The sequence below is a fragment of the Seriola lalandi genome, unplaced genomic scaffold (assembly GCF_002814215.2).
Source record: "Seriola lalandi dorsalis isolate HSWRI2012SDOR001 ecotype SW California unplaced genomic scaffold, Sedor1 jcf7180002054522, whole genome shotgun sequence".
In the NCBI taxonomy this organism is placed as follows: Eukaryota; Metazoa; Chordata; class Actinopteri; order Carangiformes; family Carangidae; genus Seriola; species Seriola lalandi.
Window position 1 is genome coordinate 1,275,967 of NW_019525075.1, and position 16,981 is coordinate 1,292,947.

General features: G+C 39.8%; 1 protein-coding gene across 1 annotated transcript; it reads left to right on the forward strand.

Annotated features, from left to right (window-relative positions):
* Positions 1 to 3,296: 3,296 nt before the first annotated feature.
* LOC111660838 (myosin heavy chain, fast skeletal muscle) lies at positions 3,297 to 15,522 on the forward strand. The gene is made up of 40 exons (XM_023414248.2): positions 3,297 to 3,345; positions 3,853 to 4,069; positions 4,476 to 4,619; positions 4,712 to 4,868; positions 5,140 to 5,167; positions 5,346 to 5,457; positions 5,546 to 5,638; positions 5,724 to 5,787; positions 5,886 to 5,984; positions 6,072 to 6,175; positions 6,576 to 6,714; positions 6,847 to 6,965; positions 7,164 to 7,313; positions 7,478 to 7,648; positions 7,733 to 8,039; positions 8,142 to 8,212; positions 8,304 to 8,391; positions 9,096 to 9,213; positions 9,300 to 9,423; positions 9,534 to 9,670; positions 9,765 to 10,020; positions 10,118 to 10,360; positions 10,451 to 10,627; positions 10,714 to 10,859; positions 10,961 to 11,051; positions 11,137 to 11,526; positions 11,608 to 11,734; positions 12,120 to 12,238; positions 12,321 to 12,517; positions 12,605 to 12,788; positions 12,871 to 13,036; positions 13,394 to 13,518; positions 13,601 to 13,909; positions 13,994 to 14,197; positions 14,272 to 14,397; positions 14,492 to 14,662; positions 14,755 to 14,859; positions 14,984 to 15,079; positions 15,168 to 15,299; positions 15,375 to 15,522. Exons 2-40 carry the CDS (start codon positions 3,869 to 3,871, stop codon positions 15,393 to 15,395), a joined length of 5,811 nt encoding a protein of 1,936 aa, XP_023270016.1. The 5' UTR covers positions 3,297 to 3,345; positions 3,853 to 3,868; the 3' UTR covers positions 15,396 to 15,522.
* The last annotated feature ends 1,459 nt before the right edge of the window (positions 15,523 to 16,981 follow it).

The window sequence follows — 16,981 nt, forward strand, 5'->3', positions numbered from 1 at the left end:
CCATCATCAGTTGCACCAGAGAAAACCAATATGGTTATTTTATCATTTGTTGTTGCCACTTTTGTTGCCTCTGCTGTTATAACTGAATGTCAGTTAATAAACAAGCAACTGAAGCTCTTTACTTTTGTCCTGCGTTGATGGTTGATTGACGTTTTGTGGACATTTTTTTTTATGCTGGCGGCTCTATGAGGCTGCTCTTTGGTAAAGTGGTGCTTTGAGCTGTAGCGATGCTCACCAGCACCAAACGCAAAGTGCAGCTGAGGCTGAATGTCATTAGTTTTGCAGGAATCATGAACTTAAGTACTGGAAAATTTTGACCTGATGATGTCACAGAAAATCCAATGAAAATCAAAACATTACAATAACTGTATCAATAATTTCTGATGCTGTAATAGGTTTGTTTATGTGAGTAATGTTTGTAAACACTGGTGTAGAACAGGTTTTTCATTTACTGTGCAAGTCAACTACGGTCCAAAAAAACAAAACAACTTAAGTTCCACGAATGCCTTTTTGTGATATTTTAACAACTCTGTCTGATGTGGTCCTGGTAGTTCAACATATCAGATTTCAGAGGAAGTCCCTAGAAAGCTGAAGCCCTTTGACCTCGACTACACCCAGCCAGACGACCCTATTAAGATGGACATGTCTGTCACCAGTCTGAGCTCTAGGATTATCACACCTTCATAAACCACAACAAAAATCAAATGTGAGCTATTGAAAAATTAAATATTTGGCACTCTGTAGGTTTATAAGAGTGGTGTGAGCTTTTAGAGCCAAAAGTGGGTCAAAAATTGAAACCAATCCTCAGAATGTGTTAGTACTGTCAGTAGGGGATTAATGGAAACCTGACACTGCTTCCCTACAGACAAAACAAGCAAAGTGTACAGCAACAGAAAGAAGGCGAACGAAAGGACTAAAAACAGCAGAGGGACAGAGTAAATGAATAAATGCGTACAGTACTCATTAAGATAGCAATTAATGACTCAGACTGTCAACTTGTTGGGAAGTAATACGTACTAAAAAAAAGGAGGAACCCTGCAATCGTCACCTATCTGTTCCTTTATGCAGTATAATCAGGCCAATATGGCTGTGGAGCCTGAATTATTCCACAGTAATTGCAGAAATTCTTGGGGATAATATGTCATTAGTCTAAAAACAGGACTGCAGTGCTCTTAGACCGATTTAGATACCTGGTAAATTCAGTTCTGTTCCCAAACAGAATAGAGCGTTTGAATAATATGGCAGAGATGAGAAACATGTAAAACTTTTGACACCACTCTCTTCTGCATTAATCAATGTTATGTCAAGTATTAAGTTGTATGACAATAACATTATAAACACTGTCAAAATTACAAACATTTGAGTAGCACTTCACTCTTTTTCTCCCTATTTAGCATTTACAAATAGAATGTAAAAATATAATTCATGTTTTTCACACTATTAAATAGTTGTGAGCAGATATAAGGACATTAAGGGGTTTATTAATGTACAGTATTTGTCAAACATTACAGCTTCTTCTATGAAGACATATTTTATACTGTTACACCAGTTTGAATATATTGTCATTCAATGCCTGTTTAAAAAAGCTGCCACTTGGGTATCCACAGGAGGAGTTAAGATAGCTGACATATTCATTAATATTTAATTGATTAAACACATATATCTGAATACAACATTATACTGTCAGTTTATTAAATGTTTGTATACCTACTGATTATGAATGTTAGACACTTAATGTTACACGTTGCTGAGAGTTGTAATGATATAAAGCACACATGCCCCATGTCATGTTTTTGAACTCGAGGTGTGCATCAGTGATATTAAGGCATTTGTAATTTCATCGCATTAACTCAAACGTAGGCTCTGCTCCAAGATCACCCTTGGCTGTTATAATGAGATAATGAGACACTTTGACAGGCCTAATTATCACTCCACACTGCAGTTTTTATTTAAATATACAGCATTTTGAATGAAAATATTTTAAAATATATATATAATATTCTTATTTGCAGCATATGCAGACATTCTGACATAAGGTGTGGTGACATAGCGCTTTGCGATGGACTTTTGTATCAAGAGAACATCAAAGCAAATGCTGCCGCCATTTGTTTGACAAGTTATTTCTCACAGGATGCATGCTGTGTGTCACATTTTACAGGACAGAGGAAATTAAAGCGCTATAAATATGAATATTGTTCTACTTTCTATTGTCCTTCCTCCCTGCAGAACAAATCTAATTAGGTTTGGGATTTTATAATACGCAGACCTCAGCGTTCCTGCTATCATGAGGTATCATCATTTTCACAGGTTCTTAGATTAGCAACTCGTTCAGTCCAATTCTGCTCCTTTGTCACAGGAAAGACTTGCAAGGCTTCTGCAACAGAATACCAGTGACATATGAGAGCTTCTCCACGGCTAAACTCAGAGCCTCTGCAGTGCCAAGGTGCATTAAGGAGATTACTCTAAAGACCAAAACAATGTCTGAACTTCAGTAACTGATACAGCTGCCAGAACAATATTTACGCAAGGTTAAAAAAATGCTGCATTGTTAAGTCTTGATCTATTTATACACTTTTATATTCTGCCTCCATTTTAACAGTGTCTGGTAAAATAGTTAACAATGAGACAAACATATGTGCTTTGTCTCCACAGACACGGCAGCCCCAAGAACATTACTGTTTCTGTTTAAAACAAATAAATCAAAAACAACACATCAACTCTCTGTATGTAAGCTGATTTAACCTGGTGATGATACCAGTAAGGGGCTTTTTCAATTTATACACACTAATTAACAACAATCATTTCCATCATTCAAACAAGTGTTTGTAATATTAAATTCTTGTCATTGTCTAAAACTTGCCTCTGTAACCTCAGTGACTCTGAGAGTAAAAGCAGCAGGGAGTTTAATCTATGATAAACTGTCATCAGTGACAAAAGATGCCTGAGATCAGATTAGTGGCAAAAATACTCGAGCAAAGAGCGTAAAACTACATGACCAAATAAAGCCAGTCATTTCTGCTGAGTGTACACTGATCTCTCTATATAAGAAGGAGGGCTGGACACCCCCAAGGACTGATAGGCGACCAGTCAAGGTGAGTGAGTTACAGTCTTTTATTAGCAGGAGGAAAGCCAACAGCTTAATGAACAATGCAGGGCATGACTACTTACTGCCAGACTAAGTGAATACAGAACTGCTCTGTGTTTATGCCAGCACTTCAGTGTACAGTAAGTTCACTTTAATATGAAATACGTTAATTGCAGTTATTAATTTAAACTATTTGTGTTTCTGTCTTCAGATCCTTCATTAGAACATCATAATCTGTTTTTCTAGTGGGAGGAAAGAAGGTATGTTACTTCTTTTATCAGTGTTTAGTTTAGTCCAAAACATTTTTAATTAATAGTCGAGGACATATGTGAAAAGTATATGTGATGTGAAAGAGAAAGTTTTACCTGGTGAGTAACAATTAATAGCCAATTATAAACATCTCACTAATGATGTTTGCATCCATAAATAATCAGCGATAAATTGTTACTGTCTTTTTCTTAGTATTAGTCAGTATCTCAGGTTGTAGGGCATGTAAGAAGTCATTGCATCAACAATGATTACACAGAATATTTAACAATCTTGCAAAGTGTAAATGCGGATTTTGTATTTAATTATCTAATTGATTTGGCATAAAACGAACTTAACTAAAATCAAAGCCTTGTCAATTTTTCTCTGTTCCTCAAGTGTAGCATTCATTGTAAATTTAACAGCATTTCCTTTTTCTTCAGCAGCAGAGCACCCTCATATGTGCAGAGGATTGATGGACTGAAATAACTGAGTGCTGCCTTGTTTTTACTTACTTGCAGTGAAGGGTCATCAATAATGGGGGACTCAGAAATGGAGTGTTTTGGCCCGGCGGCCATTTACCTCCGGAAGCCAGAAAGAGAGAGAATTGAAGCTCAAAACACTCCCTTTGATGCTAAAACGGCTTACTTTGTTTCTGAGCCTGCTGAAATGTACCTCAAGGGGAAACTTGTGAAGAGAGAGGGCGGCAAAGCCACCGTGGAGACTCTCTGTGGAAAGGTGAGAGTGATCCCACTGGAATAAAACAAAGTTGTACAGTTTTGTCATATAAAAGAAGGAACATTAAAATCACATCAATTTTAATTTCACAGCCAAAACTGCCGTAAAAAACATTTTACAATATACATCTGCACTGATGCTAATGTGGTTTCAAAGAATGTTGAATGCAAGACTGAGTGATTGTCTCTTTAAAGTAAAATGAGTCGACAGTGCATGAATTCAGTGCATGTCTATAATTTCTCTCTAATCAGACAGATTAGATTTGGAGCTGATTTTGGAGTGCCAGAGAAATCTGTTTTTGATCATTTAACCTGTGGACTGTAGTACACATAGTAATGCATTGTAACCACCTCAGTCGGTCCACTGTTGTAACTTAAGTCCTGTGTCTTCTCTGTCACTGTAACAGAGTATCACTGTAAAAGACGACGCAATCTTCCCCATGAACCCTCCAAAGTTCGACAAGATTGAGGACATGGCCATGATGACCCACCTCAGTGAGCCGTCTGTGCTGTATAACCTCAAAGAGCGCTATGCAGCATGGATGATCTACGTGAGTTTGAAATAAAGCAACACATGAGCACATTAAATGTAAGATGACTACGGGGAGATGTGTGTGAGTAACAGTCCTCTCTGTCCCCACAGACCTACTCAGGGCTGTTCTGTGTCACCGTGAACCCCTACAAGTGGCTCCCAGTGTACGACTCAGTGGTTGTAGCAGGATACAGAGGAAAAAAGAGGGTTGAGGCTCCACCCCACATTTTCTCCATCTCTGATAACGCCTATCAGTTCATGCTCACTGGTGTGTGAGACAAAACTTTTCATCTTTTAAATGCAAAAGCAGGATCATATGAGATGAAAGAGACAGTTACAGTGTGTATGAAATGTTTTGAAGTTAAAAAAACTCATGGAGCATATTTCAATGGTATCTAACAGAAACCCACTGTTTAGTTCTTAAATAATTTGACCTGATATAAGAATCCATGTGATTGGTATATAGTTTTGGCATCTGTTAGATTAAATAATAGACACAAAGCAGAAAAATGCTAATCAATATGTTGCTTTTTTCACAGACCGTGAGAATCAGTCAATCCTTATCACGTAAGTTTTACTAATGTTTCCTCTAAGTCAGTGCAAGCCTGAAAACAAATGCAGTTACATGTTGAAGGAAGGTTTAAGCACATTGTATTCTTTGACATAATCGAAACAACAGAGTAGGATCAAATGGAGTCTTAACAAGCTGGTCATGGTGTTGATTGACTTGTTTTTATGCTTGAAGTGGAGAATCCGGTGCAGGAAAGACTGTCAACACCAAACGTGTCATCCAGTACTTTGCGACAATCGCAGTGGCTTCAGGAAAAAAAGCAACAGAGTCAGCTGGAAAAATGCAGGTAAATAATGTAATATACTGTACATGATGATATTTATGAAAATGAATATAAGAAAATACTAAGACACACCATGGAACATCATTTTCAGGGGTCGCTGGAGGATCAGATCATTGCAGCTAACCCACTGCTGGAGGCTTATGGAAATGCCAAAACTGTGAGGAATGACAACTCATCCCGCTTTGTAAGTGTTTGCTAACCTGAGTCTTTTCGCACAATATCAGTTTTTAAGAAGTAATAATCCTAATTCATAGTTTTCTTTTGAATAGGGTAAATTTATCAGAATCCACTTCGGAACAACTGGGAAGTTGGCCTCAGCAGACATTGAAACATGTAAGGCTAGATGTGGCACAGCACACAAACCTTAGTTTGTTCTCGTACCCTCTGTTCGTTGAGCAGAACTGACCGGTGTCTAACTGTGTGATTGACAGATCTGCTGGAGAAGTCTCGAGTGACGTTCCAGCTGTCTGCTGAGAGGAGCTACCACATCTTCTATCAGCTCATGACAGGCCACAAACCTGAGCTGATAGGTGTGACATTAGTGAATAATGGTATCATTCATTCTAAAGCAAGTGATGTATTCTGCATATTTAAATTGGGTTTTTCCTTTTCTCCAGAGGCTCTGCTGATCACCACAAATCCATATGACTATTCTATGATCAGTCAGGGTGAAATCACTGTCAAGAGTATCAATGACATTGAAGAATTCATCGCTACTGATGTAAGGACAACTTTGCTATGATGTTTGCATTTACTGCTACAACAAATCAGGCTTTTTTTTCACATTCACAATTAATATTTGCATTACTAACACTCAGTTAATAATTTATTAGAGCAATAAATCCTATTTTTTATTAAAGCTTTGAGGATTCATCATGTTGGTATTTTATTTTATTGGTGGTAGTGTACTTGATTGAATTATATGAAGAGGGGTTTCTAATGTCCTCCTCCATTTTGATATTACTAATAGCATGCTACTTATTGCTTTAAAGCTAATTAAACTATATTATCTTTGTGGTATGTGATATATGCTAAACTTATGTGGAGGTAGGGTGCAGCAACAACTGTACTTCCATGAATAATATAAGCTTGTGTTTTAAAACCTTCTCTTTTTACCACAGACTGCTATTGACATCCTGGGCTTCACTGCAGAAGAGAAGGCAAGCATGTACAAGCTGACTGGAGCTGTGATACATCACGGAAACATGAAATTCAAGCAGAAGCAGCGTGAAGAGCAGGCTGAGCCTGATGGCACTGAGGGTATGACACCCACACACCCTCAGCTTCAATGTAGTAGCACTGGCTTTGACTTGTGATTTAAGAGTTGCACTGATGACTTCACCCTGGTATTATGAGTTCTAAAGATGGCTATTTGTGTTCTCCTTGTTTTAGTGGCAGATAAAATCGCCTACCTCATGGGTCTGAACTCTGCTGATTTGCTCAAAGCATTATGCTACCCCAGAGTGAAGGTCGGGAACGAGTATGTGACCAAAGGTCAAACTGTCCCTCAGGTATAGGAGACGAAACACAAATAACACCAAAGTCTGTTTTTCTGTTTTTACATATCAAGAAACATGTTGATAATATTATCTCTACTAATGGTCTCAGCTCTGTATGTTCTTTAGCTTGTTTTAACCCCTCAACATAGAATTACCTTTTGTTAATTTTTACAATTTATAATGTGTTGTACCTTTCGTTTCCAAAATCAGGTCAACAATTCCGTCATGGCTCTCTGCAAGTCTGTCTATGAGAAAATGTTCTTGTGGATGGTCGTCAGAATCAATGAGATGCTGGATACCAGGCAGCCAAGAAGCTATTTCATCGGTGTCCTGGATATTGCTGGGTTTGAAATCTTTGATGTAAGTATGTCTGGCTGATACTACATGAGCCTATACAGCTTTATTTAAATAATTTTGCAGTTTTCAATTCAAAATCAGGGAGCATCAAAGATTAGAGTATTAATAAATTCATGCTTAATTAGTGTTAAGGCCTTTGCTGACATTTGATATCTTTATCTCTTTAGTTCAACAGCTTGGAGCAGCTTTGTATCAACTTCACCAATGAAAAACTGCAACAGTTTTTCAACCACCACATGTTTGTCCTGGAGCAAGAAGAGTACAAGAAAGAGGGAATTGAATGGGAGTTCATTGACTTTGGCATGGATTTGGCTGCCTGCATTGAGCTTATTGAGAAGGTGAGAAGATGTTGTACATTCACAAATACAGAAAATTGTCTGACTGGAAATCATTTGTTTTAAATAATCATTTCCTCGTGACAGCCAATGGGCATCTTCTCCATCCTTGAAGAGGAGTGCATGTTCCCCAAGGCAACAGACATGACCTTCAAGAACAAACTGTACGACCAGCATCTTGGGAAAAACAAGTCATTTGAAAAGCCAAAACCTGCCAAAGGCAAAGCTGAGGCCCATTTCTCTCTGGTGCACTATGCTGGCACTGTTGATTACAACATTTGTGGCTGGCTGGACAAGAACAAGGATCCCCTGAACGACTCAGTGGTTCAGCTCTACCAGAAGTCTTCAGTCAAACTGCTGGGTCACCTCTATGCAGCACATGCCGGAGCAGAAGGTACATGCTGTTATCTGTCTCAACATTATGAGATATTAAAATTCAAACTGCCCACTTCTGTTTAATTTAACCATTTCAATGTAATTACTGTTCCACTGACAGCTGAGGGCGGTGGCAAAAAAGCTGGCAAGAAGAAGGGTGGCTCCTTCCAGACTGTGTCTGCTTTGTTCAGGGTAAGTATGGAACGACTTCCATACTTCACTGCAATTATGACTCATTTGGTGCCGTTTGCAATAATGTCTAAATGTCCTTTAAATTCTTCAGGAGAATTTGGGCAAGCTGATGACCAACTTGAGGAGCACTCATCCTCATTTTGTACGTTGTTTGATTCCCAATGAATCGAAGACTCCAGGTAATCCTATTACCTATTGATTTATGCACTTAAAAAGAATACTACAGTGTCCTTTAGAGCTCAGCGCACTGCAACTTAAGAAAACATATGCAAATAGACAAAACACAAACAATTTCAGAAAATATCTTCATCAATTTGACAAAGCATGCGCCACAAATACTCACAACACAACAGACGTTTCCAGCAGACACAAAAAAGTGATGCGGGGGCATGTGGGTGGCTCACCTGGTAGAGCACGTACCATGAAGGTGTAGTCCTAACTGCAGCCGCCCGGGTTCGAGTGGCCCGTGGCCCTTTGCTGCATATCATTGCCTCTCTTCCTTTCGTTCTCTCTCTGTCTCTCTCTAACTGTTGCTGTTAGAATTAAGGCAAAAAATGACTTGTGTTGAACCTGGCTAGGACACTGGATTATATTATAATACATACATGCACACTTGTTGTTCAATGCTTTTAACTTCAAAAGTCACAAGGGATTGAACAACAAGTGCGTCCTAGCCAGGTTCATCACTTTTTAGTGTGCCCTGGAAACACTTCCGTTGTGTTGTGAGTATTTGCGGCGCATGTGTTGTCAAATTGATGATGATGTTTTTTTCTGAATTTGTTTGTGTTTTGTCTATTTGCATGTGTTTTCTCAAGTTGCAGCTGAACTCCCAGGGCCACAGTATAATACTATAACACAAAACTGTACTTGGCATGTCTTTAAGGTCTTATGGAGAACTTCCTGGTCATCCACCAGCTGAGGTGTAACGGTGTGCTGGAGGGTATCAGGATCTGTAGGAAAGGTTTCCCCAGCAGAATCCTCTATGGTGACTTCAAACAGAGGTAGCAGAAATATCGTCTTTGCAGGCATTGAAAAGTGTTTATCATCAAACTGGTGCTTTCTAACTGAATAAAAACTTTACTCGTAGATATAAAGTATTGAATGCCAGTGTCATCCCAGAGGGACAGTTTATCGACAACAAGAAGGCCTCCGAGAAACTGCTGGGATCCATCGATGTGGACCACACTCAGTACAAGTTTGGCCACACCAAGGTAGAGTAAGAAACACCCCTCTGCAAAAGGTGGTTTACAAAGGGGTATAGGATCAGCTATGGTCAAGTTACTATAATCGTTGACTCTCAGTTGTTCTTGTTGACTCTCAGGTGTTCTTCAAAGCTGGTCTGCTGGGAACTCTGGAGGAGATGAGAGATGAGAAACTGGCTGCACTGGTCACAATGACTCAGGCTCTCTGCAGAGGTTACCTCATGAGACGCGAGTTTGTCAAGATGATGGAAAGGAGGTAATGTGTCTGTCTGTTATCAATGTCTGAATTTGATCTACTTTATTTATAAAGATAAACAATGCTAACTCATTTTTTTCTTGGTTTTCATTAGAGAGGCCATTTTCTCCATCCAGTACAACATCCGCTCATTCATGAATGTCAAAACTTGGCCATGGATGAAGCTGTACTTCAAGATTAAGCCTCTGCTGAAGAGTGCAGAGACTGAGAAAGAGATGGCCCAAATGAAAGAGGACTTTGAAAAGACCAAGGAAGACCTAACAAAGGCCCTGGCCAAGAAGAAAGAACTGGAGGAGAAGATGGTTTCTCTCCTGCAGGAGAAAAATGATCTCTTGTTGCAAGTGCAGTCTGTAAGTTGCATCACCATGCTGTATGTGTAATTTCTACTTAATATCCTACATCAAATTACTGATTTGTTGAAATGAATGTCCTTGTGTTGACTTTTAGGAAGGTGAAAACCTCACTGATGCTGAGGAAAGGTGTGAGGGGCTCATCAAAGCAAAAATCCAGCTTGAAGCCAAACTCAAAGAGACGACTGAGAGGCTGGAGGATGAGGAGGAAATGAATGCTGAGTTGACTGCAAAGAAGAGGAAGCTGGAGGATGAGTGCTCTGAGTTGAAGAAGGACATTGATGACCTGGAGCTCACCCTGGCAAAGGTGGAAAAGGAGAAACATGCCACTGAGAACAAGGTGACAAGATTATTTTCTTTTAACAAGATATTTTCACATCTGTGTAGATAAAAACCATTTCCTAATTCAGGTTCATGTAAACATACATAGGTCAAAAACCTGGTTGAGGAAATGGCATCTCAAGATGAGACCATTGCCAAGTTGACCAAAGAGAAGAAAGCCCTCCAGGAGGCCCATCAGCAGGTCCTTGATGATCTGCAGGCAGAGGAAGACAAAGTCAACACTCTGACAAAGGCCAAGACCAAGCTGGAGCAGCAAGTGGACGATGTATGTAATCCACCTATGGGAGCAAATGGTGAACGTACCAATCATATCTTTATTTTAATTTTATGAAACACCTCTTTCCTTGATAGCTTGAAGGTTCCCTGGAGCAAGAAAAGAAGCTCCGTATGGATCTTGAGCGGGCAAAGAGGAAGCTTGAAGGAGATCTGAAACTTGCCCAGGAATCCATAATGGATCTTGAGAACGACAAGCAGCAGTCTGAGGAGAAAATAAAGAAGTACGAATAAGATTTTACCCATTCATTAACAGTAAAGAGTCTATGAGAGGTTCTACTGAAACACAACCTTAATACGCCATATTGTTTTCCTCCCTCTCCAGGAAGGACTTTGAGATAAGCCAGCTCCTGGGTAAGATTGAGGATGAACAGTCTCTTGGAATCCAGCTACAAAAAAAGATAAAAGAACTTCAGGTGTGTTTTTGAGCAAGTGTCAGTCAACAGCAAGCTAGCAGTCAAATATTTCGGATGATTTTCTCTTAAACCTTGTGTGTTTCAGGCTCGCATTGAGGAGCTGGAGGAGGAGATTGAGGCTGAGAGGGCTGCTCGGGCCAAGGTGGAGAAGCAGAGGTCTGATCTCTCCAGGGAACTTGAGGAGATCAGCGAGAGGCTTGAAGAAGCTGGTGGAGCAACTGCAGCTCAGATTGAGATGAACAAGAAGCGCGAGGCAGAGTTTCAGAAGCTGCGCCGTGATCTTGAAGAATCCACCCTGCAGCACGAGGCCACCTCGGCAGCTCTGCGCAAGAAGCAGGCTGACAGTGTGGCAGAGCTGGGAGAACAGATCGATAACCTCCAGAGAGTCAAACAGAAGCTGGAGAAAGAGAAAAGTGAATTCAAGATGGAGATCGATGACCTCAGCAGCAATATGGAGTCTATCGCCAAATCAAAGGTGAGAGCGCTGCATTTTCATACAGGGAGCAAAAATGTAATGATAAACAACTTTAATCTAACAAATGCTTTCTTTTATCAGGGAAACCTTGAAAAGTTGTGCAGAACATTAGAAGATCAACTGAGTGAGCTCAAATCCAAGAATGATGAGAATGTCCGTCAGCTAAACGACTTCAGTGTACAAAAAGCAAGACTTCAAACTGAAAATGGTATGAATCTCACTTTCTGGGATGTTTGCATTATCCTGAAGATAAATGCTCGGTGCTCAATGCATGGCAAGTTTCTTCGTCTGTTATTGCAGCAGTGCAAAATGTATGGTAAAATGAATGTGTTCTCAACACACCTGAATCAAACCCCTATTTTTTTACAACCCTATTTCATTCCCTTAACTCACTTCCACCTACATTTTTACAAGTGGTAAACTTGTAAAATAAAGCTCTATTCAGCAAGATGGACAGATCAAAATATTTCTTGCACAATACTAGAAACCGCAATGTGTACATAATTAGTTTTCCTTTCCTTAGTGTCATTTTCTGACATTGTCTTGCAATGTCGTTCTGATGTACATTATATTGATACTGTATCTTTCATTAGGTGAAATTGTGCGTCAGCTGGAGGAGAAAGAAGCTCTCGTTTCTCAGCTGACAAGAGGCAAGCAGGCTTTTACCCAGCAGATTGAGGAGCTGAAGAGGCACATAGAGGAGGAAGTTAAGGTACCAGTCTATGAAAGCAGACAGATAACGCCACCAGGCGATTGGTATCAAATATTGATCAGGTTTTCATTCGGATTATTAGGCCAAGAACGCCCTGGCTCATGCTGTTCAGTCAGCCCGTCATGACTGCGACCTGCTCAGAGAGCAGTATGAGGAGGAGCAAGAGGCCAAGGCTGAGCTGCAGCGTGCACTGTCCAAGGCCAACAGCGAGGTGGCTCAGTGGAGAACCAAATACGAGACTGATGCCATCCAGCGCACTGAGGAGCTGGAGGACGCTAAGTAATGGACAGTCCTGAAGTCACACTGTTTCCACCTGCATTGATTCTGTAAATGATCATTAAACCTGTTTACTGTACGTTCTAACAGGAAGAAGCTTGCCCAGCGTCTTCAGGATGCTGAGGAGTCCATCGAGGCTGTGAACGCAAAATGTGCCTCTCTGGAAAAGACGAAACAGAGACTGCAGGGTGAAGTGGAGGACCTGATGATCGATGTGGAGAGAGCTAATGCTCTAGCTGCTAACCTCGACAAGAAGCAAAGGAACTTTGACAAGGTTAAATTTTTATTTCTGCCTTGTGCATTAAAATGTAAAACACAGTATTACTGAAACTTATGGGTCTTCTTTGTGGTTTCAGGTCCTTGCAGAGTGGAAGCAGAAGTATGAAGAGAGCCAGGCAGAGCTGGAAGGATCTCAAAAAGAAGCTCGTTCTCTCAGCACTGAGATGTTCAAGCTGAAAAATTCATATGAAGAATCTTTGGATCACCTGGAGACTATAAAGAGGGAGAACAAAAACCTTCAACGTATGAAAAGTTTTAAAAATGCAGAATATTCATATACGCAAAAAAAACAAAAAGAACTGACAGTGGTCTGATTTGCAGAGTTTGGAATTTTACAGCTGATTTCTCTTTGTACACTCAGGGAATCAACCTTTCAGAAAGTTGTTTCATATGCTTTGTATAAAAGTAGGAGTGTGCCCCCCAGTGGGTCACAGATTTAATGTGCATGGTCTATGATGAACTAATATCAACTGTAATGCAGTTTATTATAGCTTTTTGTAAGTGTTCAAGTGAACAGTACTGTATATTTAATCTCAAAGTCTACCATAATGAATTCATCCCACACCTACTTAAATACCATATACACTTTGTTTCTTAAAGAGGAGATCTCCGATTTAACTGAGCAAATTGGTGAGAGTGGAAAAACCATTCATGAATTGGAGAAAGCGAAAAAGACTGCAGAGACAGAGAAGACCGAACTCCAGACTTCACTTGAAGAGGCAGAGGTACCATCAGACAAAATATCACTTTTTAAAGATCATTTTTAGAAATACTGGAACTAAACAACGTATATTTATTTTTGTCAAGGCTACCCTGGAGCATGAGGAATCCAAGATTCTCCGCATTCAGCTTGAGCTCACTCAAGTCAAGAGTGAAATTGACAGAAAACTTGCAGAGAAGGACGAGGAGATTGAGCAGATCAAGAGGAACAGCCAGAGAGTGATTGAGTCCATGCAGACCACTTTGGACGCTGAGGTCAGGAGCAGAAATGATGCCCTGAGAATCAAGAAGAAGATGGAGGGAGACCTCAATGAGATGGAGATTCAGCTGAGTCATGCCAACCGCCAGGCAGCTGAAGCCCAGAAACAGCTGCGAAACGTGCAAGGACAGCTCAAGGTACGGTAGCATATGAAAGAAAACTGCACTTTGAGTTTACTTTATTTAGACTGCATTGCAACCGTGTTTTTATTATCAATTTAGGATGCACAATTGCACCTTGATGAAGCCATTAGAGGTCATGAAGAAATGAAAGAACAGGTTGCCATGGTGGAGCGCAGGAACAACCTGATGCTGGCTGAGATTGAGGAGCTGAGAGTTGCACTGGAGCAGACGGAGAGAGGCCGCAAAGTGGCTGAACAGGAGCTGGTTGATGCCAGCGAACGTGTGGGACTACTGCACTCTCAGGTTAATACAGATTCAATGTGAAACGCCTGACAACTGAAAATTTCAGTACATAACCAAAACTGTTATTTGTTCAGAATACCAGCCTCATCAACACCAAGAAGAAACTGGAGGCTGACCTTATACAGATCCAAGGTGAAGTGGAAGATTCTGTTCAGGAAGCAAGAAATGCTGAAGAAAAGGCCAAGAAGGCCATCACTGATGTGAGTCATCTAAACAAACACATGTCTATATAGTGGTCATTTATGTACCAATTCGAGTGCTCTGACAGTTGAAACAAATTCTTCAAAATTTCAGGCTGCCATGATGGCAGAAGAGTTAAAGAAAGAGCAGGACACCAGCGGTCATTTGGAGAGGATGAAGAAGAACCTGGAGGTGACAGTGAAGGACCTGCAGCACCGTCTTGATGAAGCTGAGAATCTGGCCATGAAGGGCGGCAAGAAGCAGCTCCAGAAACTAGAGGCTAGGGTAAGTGCCATGTGGACCAACCCATTTATATTTATTGTGCAGCAGGACAATCTTTTTTCATTTCAAAATGACTGAATTCTCCGTCATTCAAGGTTCGTGAATTGGAGGCTGAAGTTGATGCTGAACAGAGGCGTGGTGCTGATGCTATCAAGGGAGTGCGTAAATATGAGAGAAGAGTAAAGGAACTAACCTATCAGGTCAGTCGCTATCCAAATGAGTTTAACTACAACAAATACTAATAATCATAACAATGTGCAGTAATGAAAACAGTAGATGCATATTTCTATCACAATTTTGTATTATTTTCTAAATTTAAAACAGACTGAGGAGGACAGGAAGAATATTGGTAGACTTCAGGATCTGGTGGACAAGCTGCAGCTCAAAGTGAAATCTTACAAGAGACAGGCTGAAGAGGCTGTGAGTACACTTAATCCTCATAATGATACACATTATGAAAATGTCAGTCAGTCGACAGGTCTTGACTTTACTGTGGCCTACTATACAGGAGGAGCAGGCCAACAGTCACCTGTCCAGGTACAGGAGGGTTCAGCATGAGATGGAGGAAGCTCAGGAGCGCGCTGACATTGCTGAGTCCCAGGTCAACAAGTTGAGGGCGAAGAGTCGTGAAATTGTCAAGGTAAAAATAACTACCTAAGATTGATCAAGTTTGCAGAAATGTTCATCTTATTAAATTTAGATTATCTCATTTCAGACCAAGGAAGCAGAGGAGTGAGGAGGAAATCACGGGTTATACATTAACAGGAAATCATACAATATGACCATCTTGTTACTTGTTCACTTTAGCATGTTAAACATGCTGTGATAGCCAAAAGTCAATAAAAGATAGATAGTTCATTGCATCTTTTTTGTGTCTGTCTCATCATTTTTTAATGCCTGATTCAGTGGTTGAATATTACAAGTCCCCTACAATTCACGACATAATTTAGACCAGATACACACAAATAAGTTACAAAATCAAATTTAAGAATCAAATATAGTCCAATAAAGTACATGGTCTGATGTTATACAGACAATACCATACATAACCATTTAAAGCGCAGATCCACACTGTGTCCTCTTAGTTGAAGTTCAAGTTAGTTCAGATTCATTGATTTACTGCATATTTATCTCTAGTATGTAAATGTATACACAAATGTCTACACAATTAGCATTACTATATACCTTCATATATAATTTTAAAGAAAAAAATATCTTTCGTTGTCTTCTTGTTGGACTTTGCAACAAGAACATATATATAAACCGTTGTATATTGACACCAAGAGAAATTATCCCTGGTCCCACTACTGCCTTAGTTTTTCTGTCAGTATTAGAACAACTACTTCCAAAACCACCAGCCTTTAAAGAAGGATCCTTTTAAAGTGTGGCCCATTTTTTCTTTGCTAAAGATAAAATGTTTTACAATGTTATAGGGAACAATGAACTGATAGCATTACACTGACCTAATTTGGTTTTGATTCGGAATATACCGAAGTCTCGGCTGGACACGCGCCCCACCTCTTTGCCCATTTTTGGATTAGCCGTCAGTTCGGCAGAGAGCAAGATACCGACCATACTGCGACGACGGAACGGCCCCATCTGAGCTTCAACCCCGCTCTTCAGAAACTATGGATAGCGTCACGGAGGATACGTCCATCTTTATTTACAGACTATGGTTACACCATGTGGCGGAGTCACGTGTGGGTGTAGTTAATTGAGAGGGGGAGGGTGTGGTAAAGGGTGTCTGCTAAAAGTTTCTAAAATGATACAATAGCACCATCTACTGTGATGCATGGTGGATAGCTTTATTTTGAAAATGATGCTCCCCAGTAGGCTGGTGTATGATACACAAAATAACTCCATCATTCATTTTATAAAATCAGAGATAATAAAGACTTTAATATAAAAGGCACTGCTAGTGACCCCAAATAAAATAGTTTATTATACCAAAGAAGTCTATGGAAAGAGAAATAAAAGTAATATTATGTTTAATTTAATATTACCAATAAAAGATATCTCAACACCATAAATAGGCTATAGTTTGGTTAAACGTTTCATAAAACTTTTTGGTTGAGACATGTGGGATAGTGTTCAATTTGCAATTTTAATTGATTTTAATTTCGATTTTAATTGATTTTAATTAATAAAATTTAAATTCTATATTTTGTTTTATGGGCCTGTCAGAAAATATTTTAAAACATGACAGCAGCAAAGGTGGAGGATGCCATTGGAATGGCAGCTGAGGTTGTAAGTGAGTCATTACAGCCCATGATTTTGGGGCTCTGTAGTAAAAGAATGTTTTCAATAAAGATTGATAAAGTT

Excerpts from the sequence above, each read along its gene's own strand:
- LOC111660838 (XM_023414248.2), top strand. The coding sequence starts at position 3,869 with ATGGGGGACTCAGAAATGGAGTGTTTTGGCCCGGCGGCCATTTACCTC. Across the intron at positions 9,671-9,764 it reads GTCAAGATGATGGAAAGGAG|AGAGGCCATTTTCTCCATCC; the intron begins GTAATGTGTCTG and ends GGTTTTCATTAG. Across the intron at positions 12,789-12,870 it reads AGCAAAGGAACTTTGACAAG|GTCCTTGCAGAGTGGAAGCA; the intron begins GTTAAATTTTTA and ends TTGTGGTTTCAG.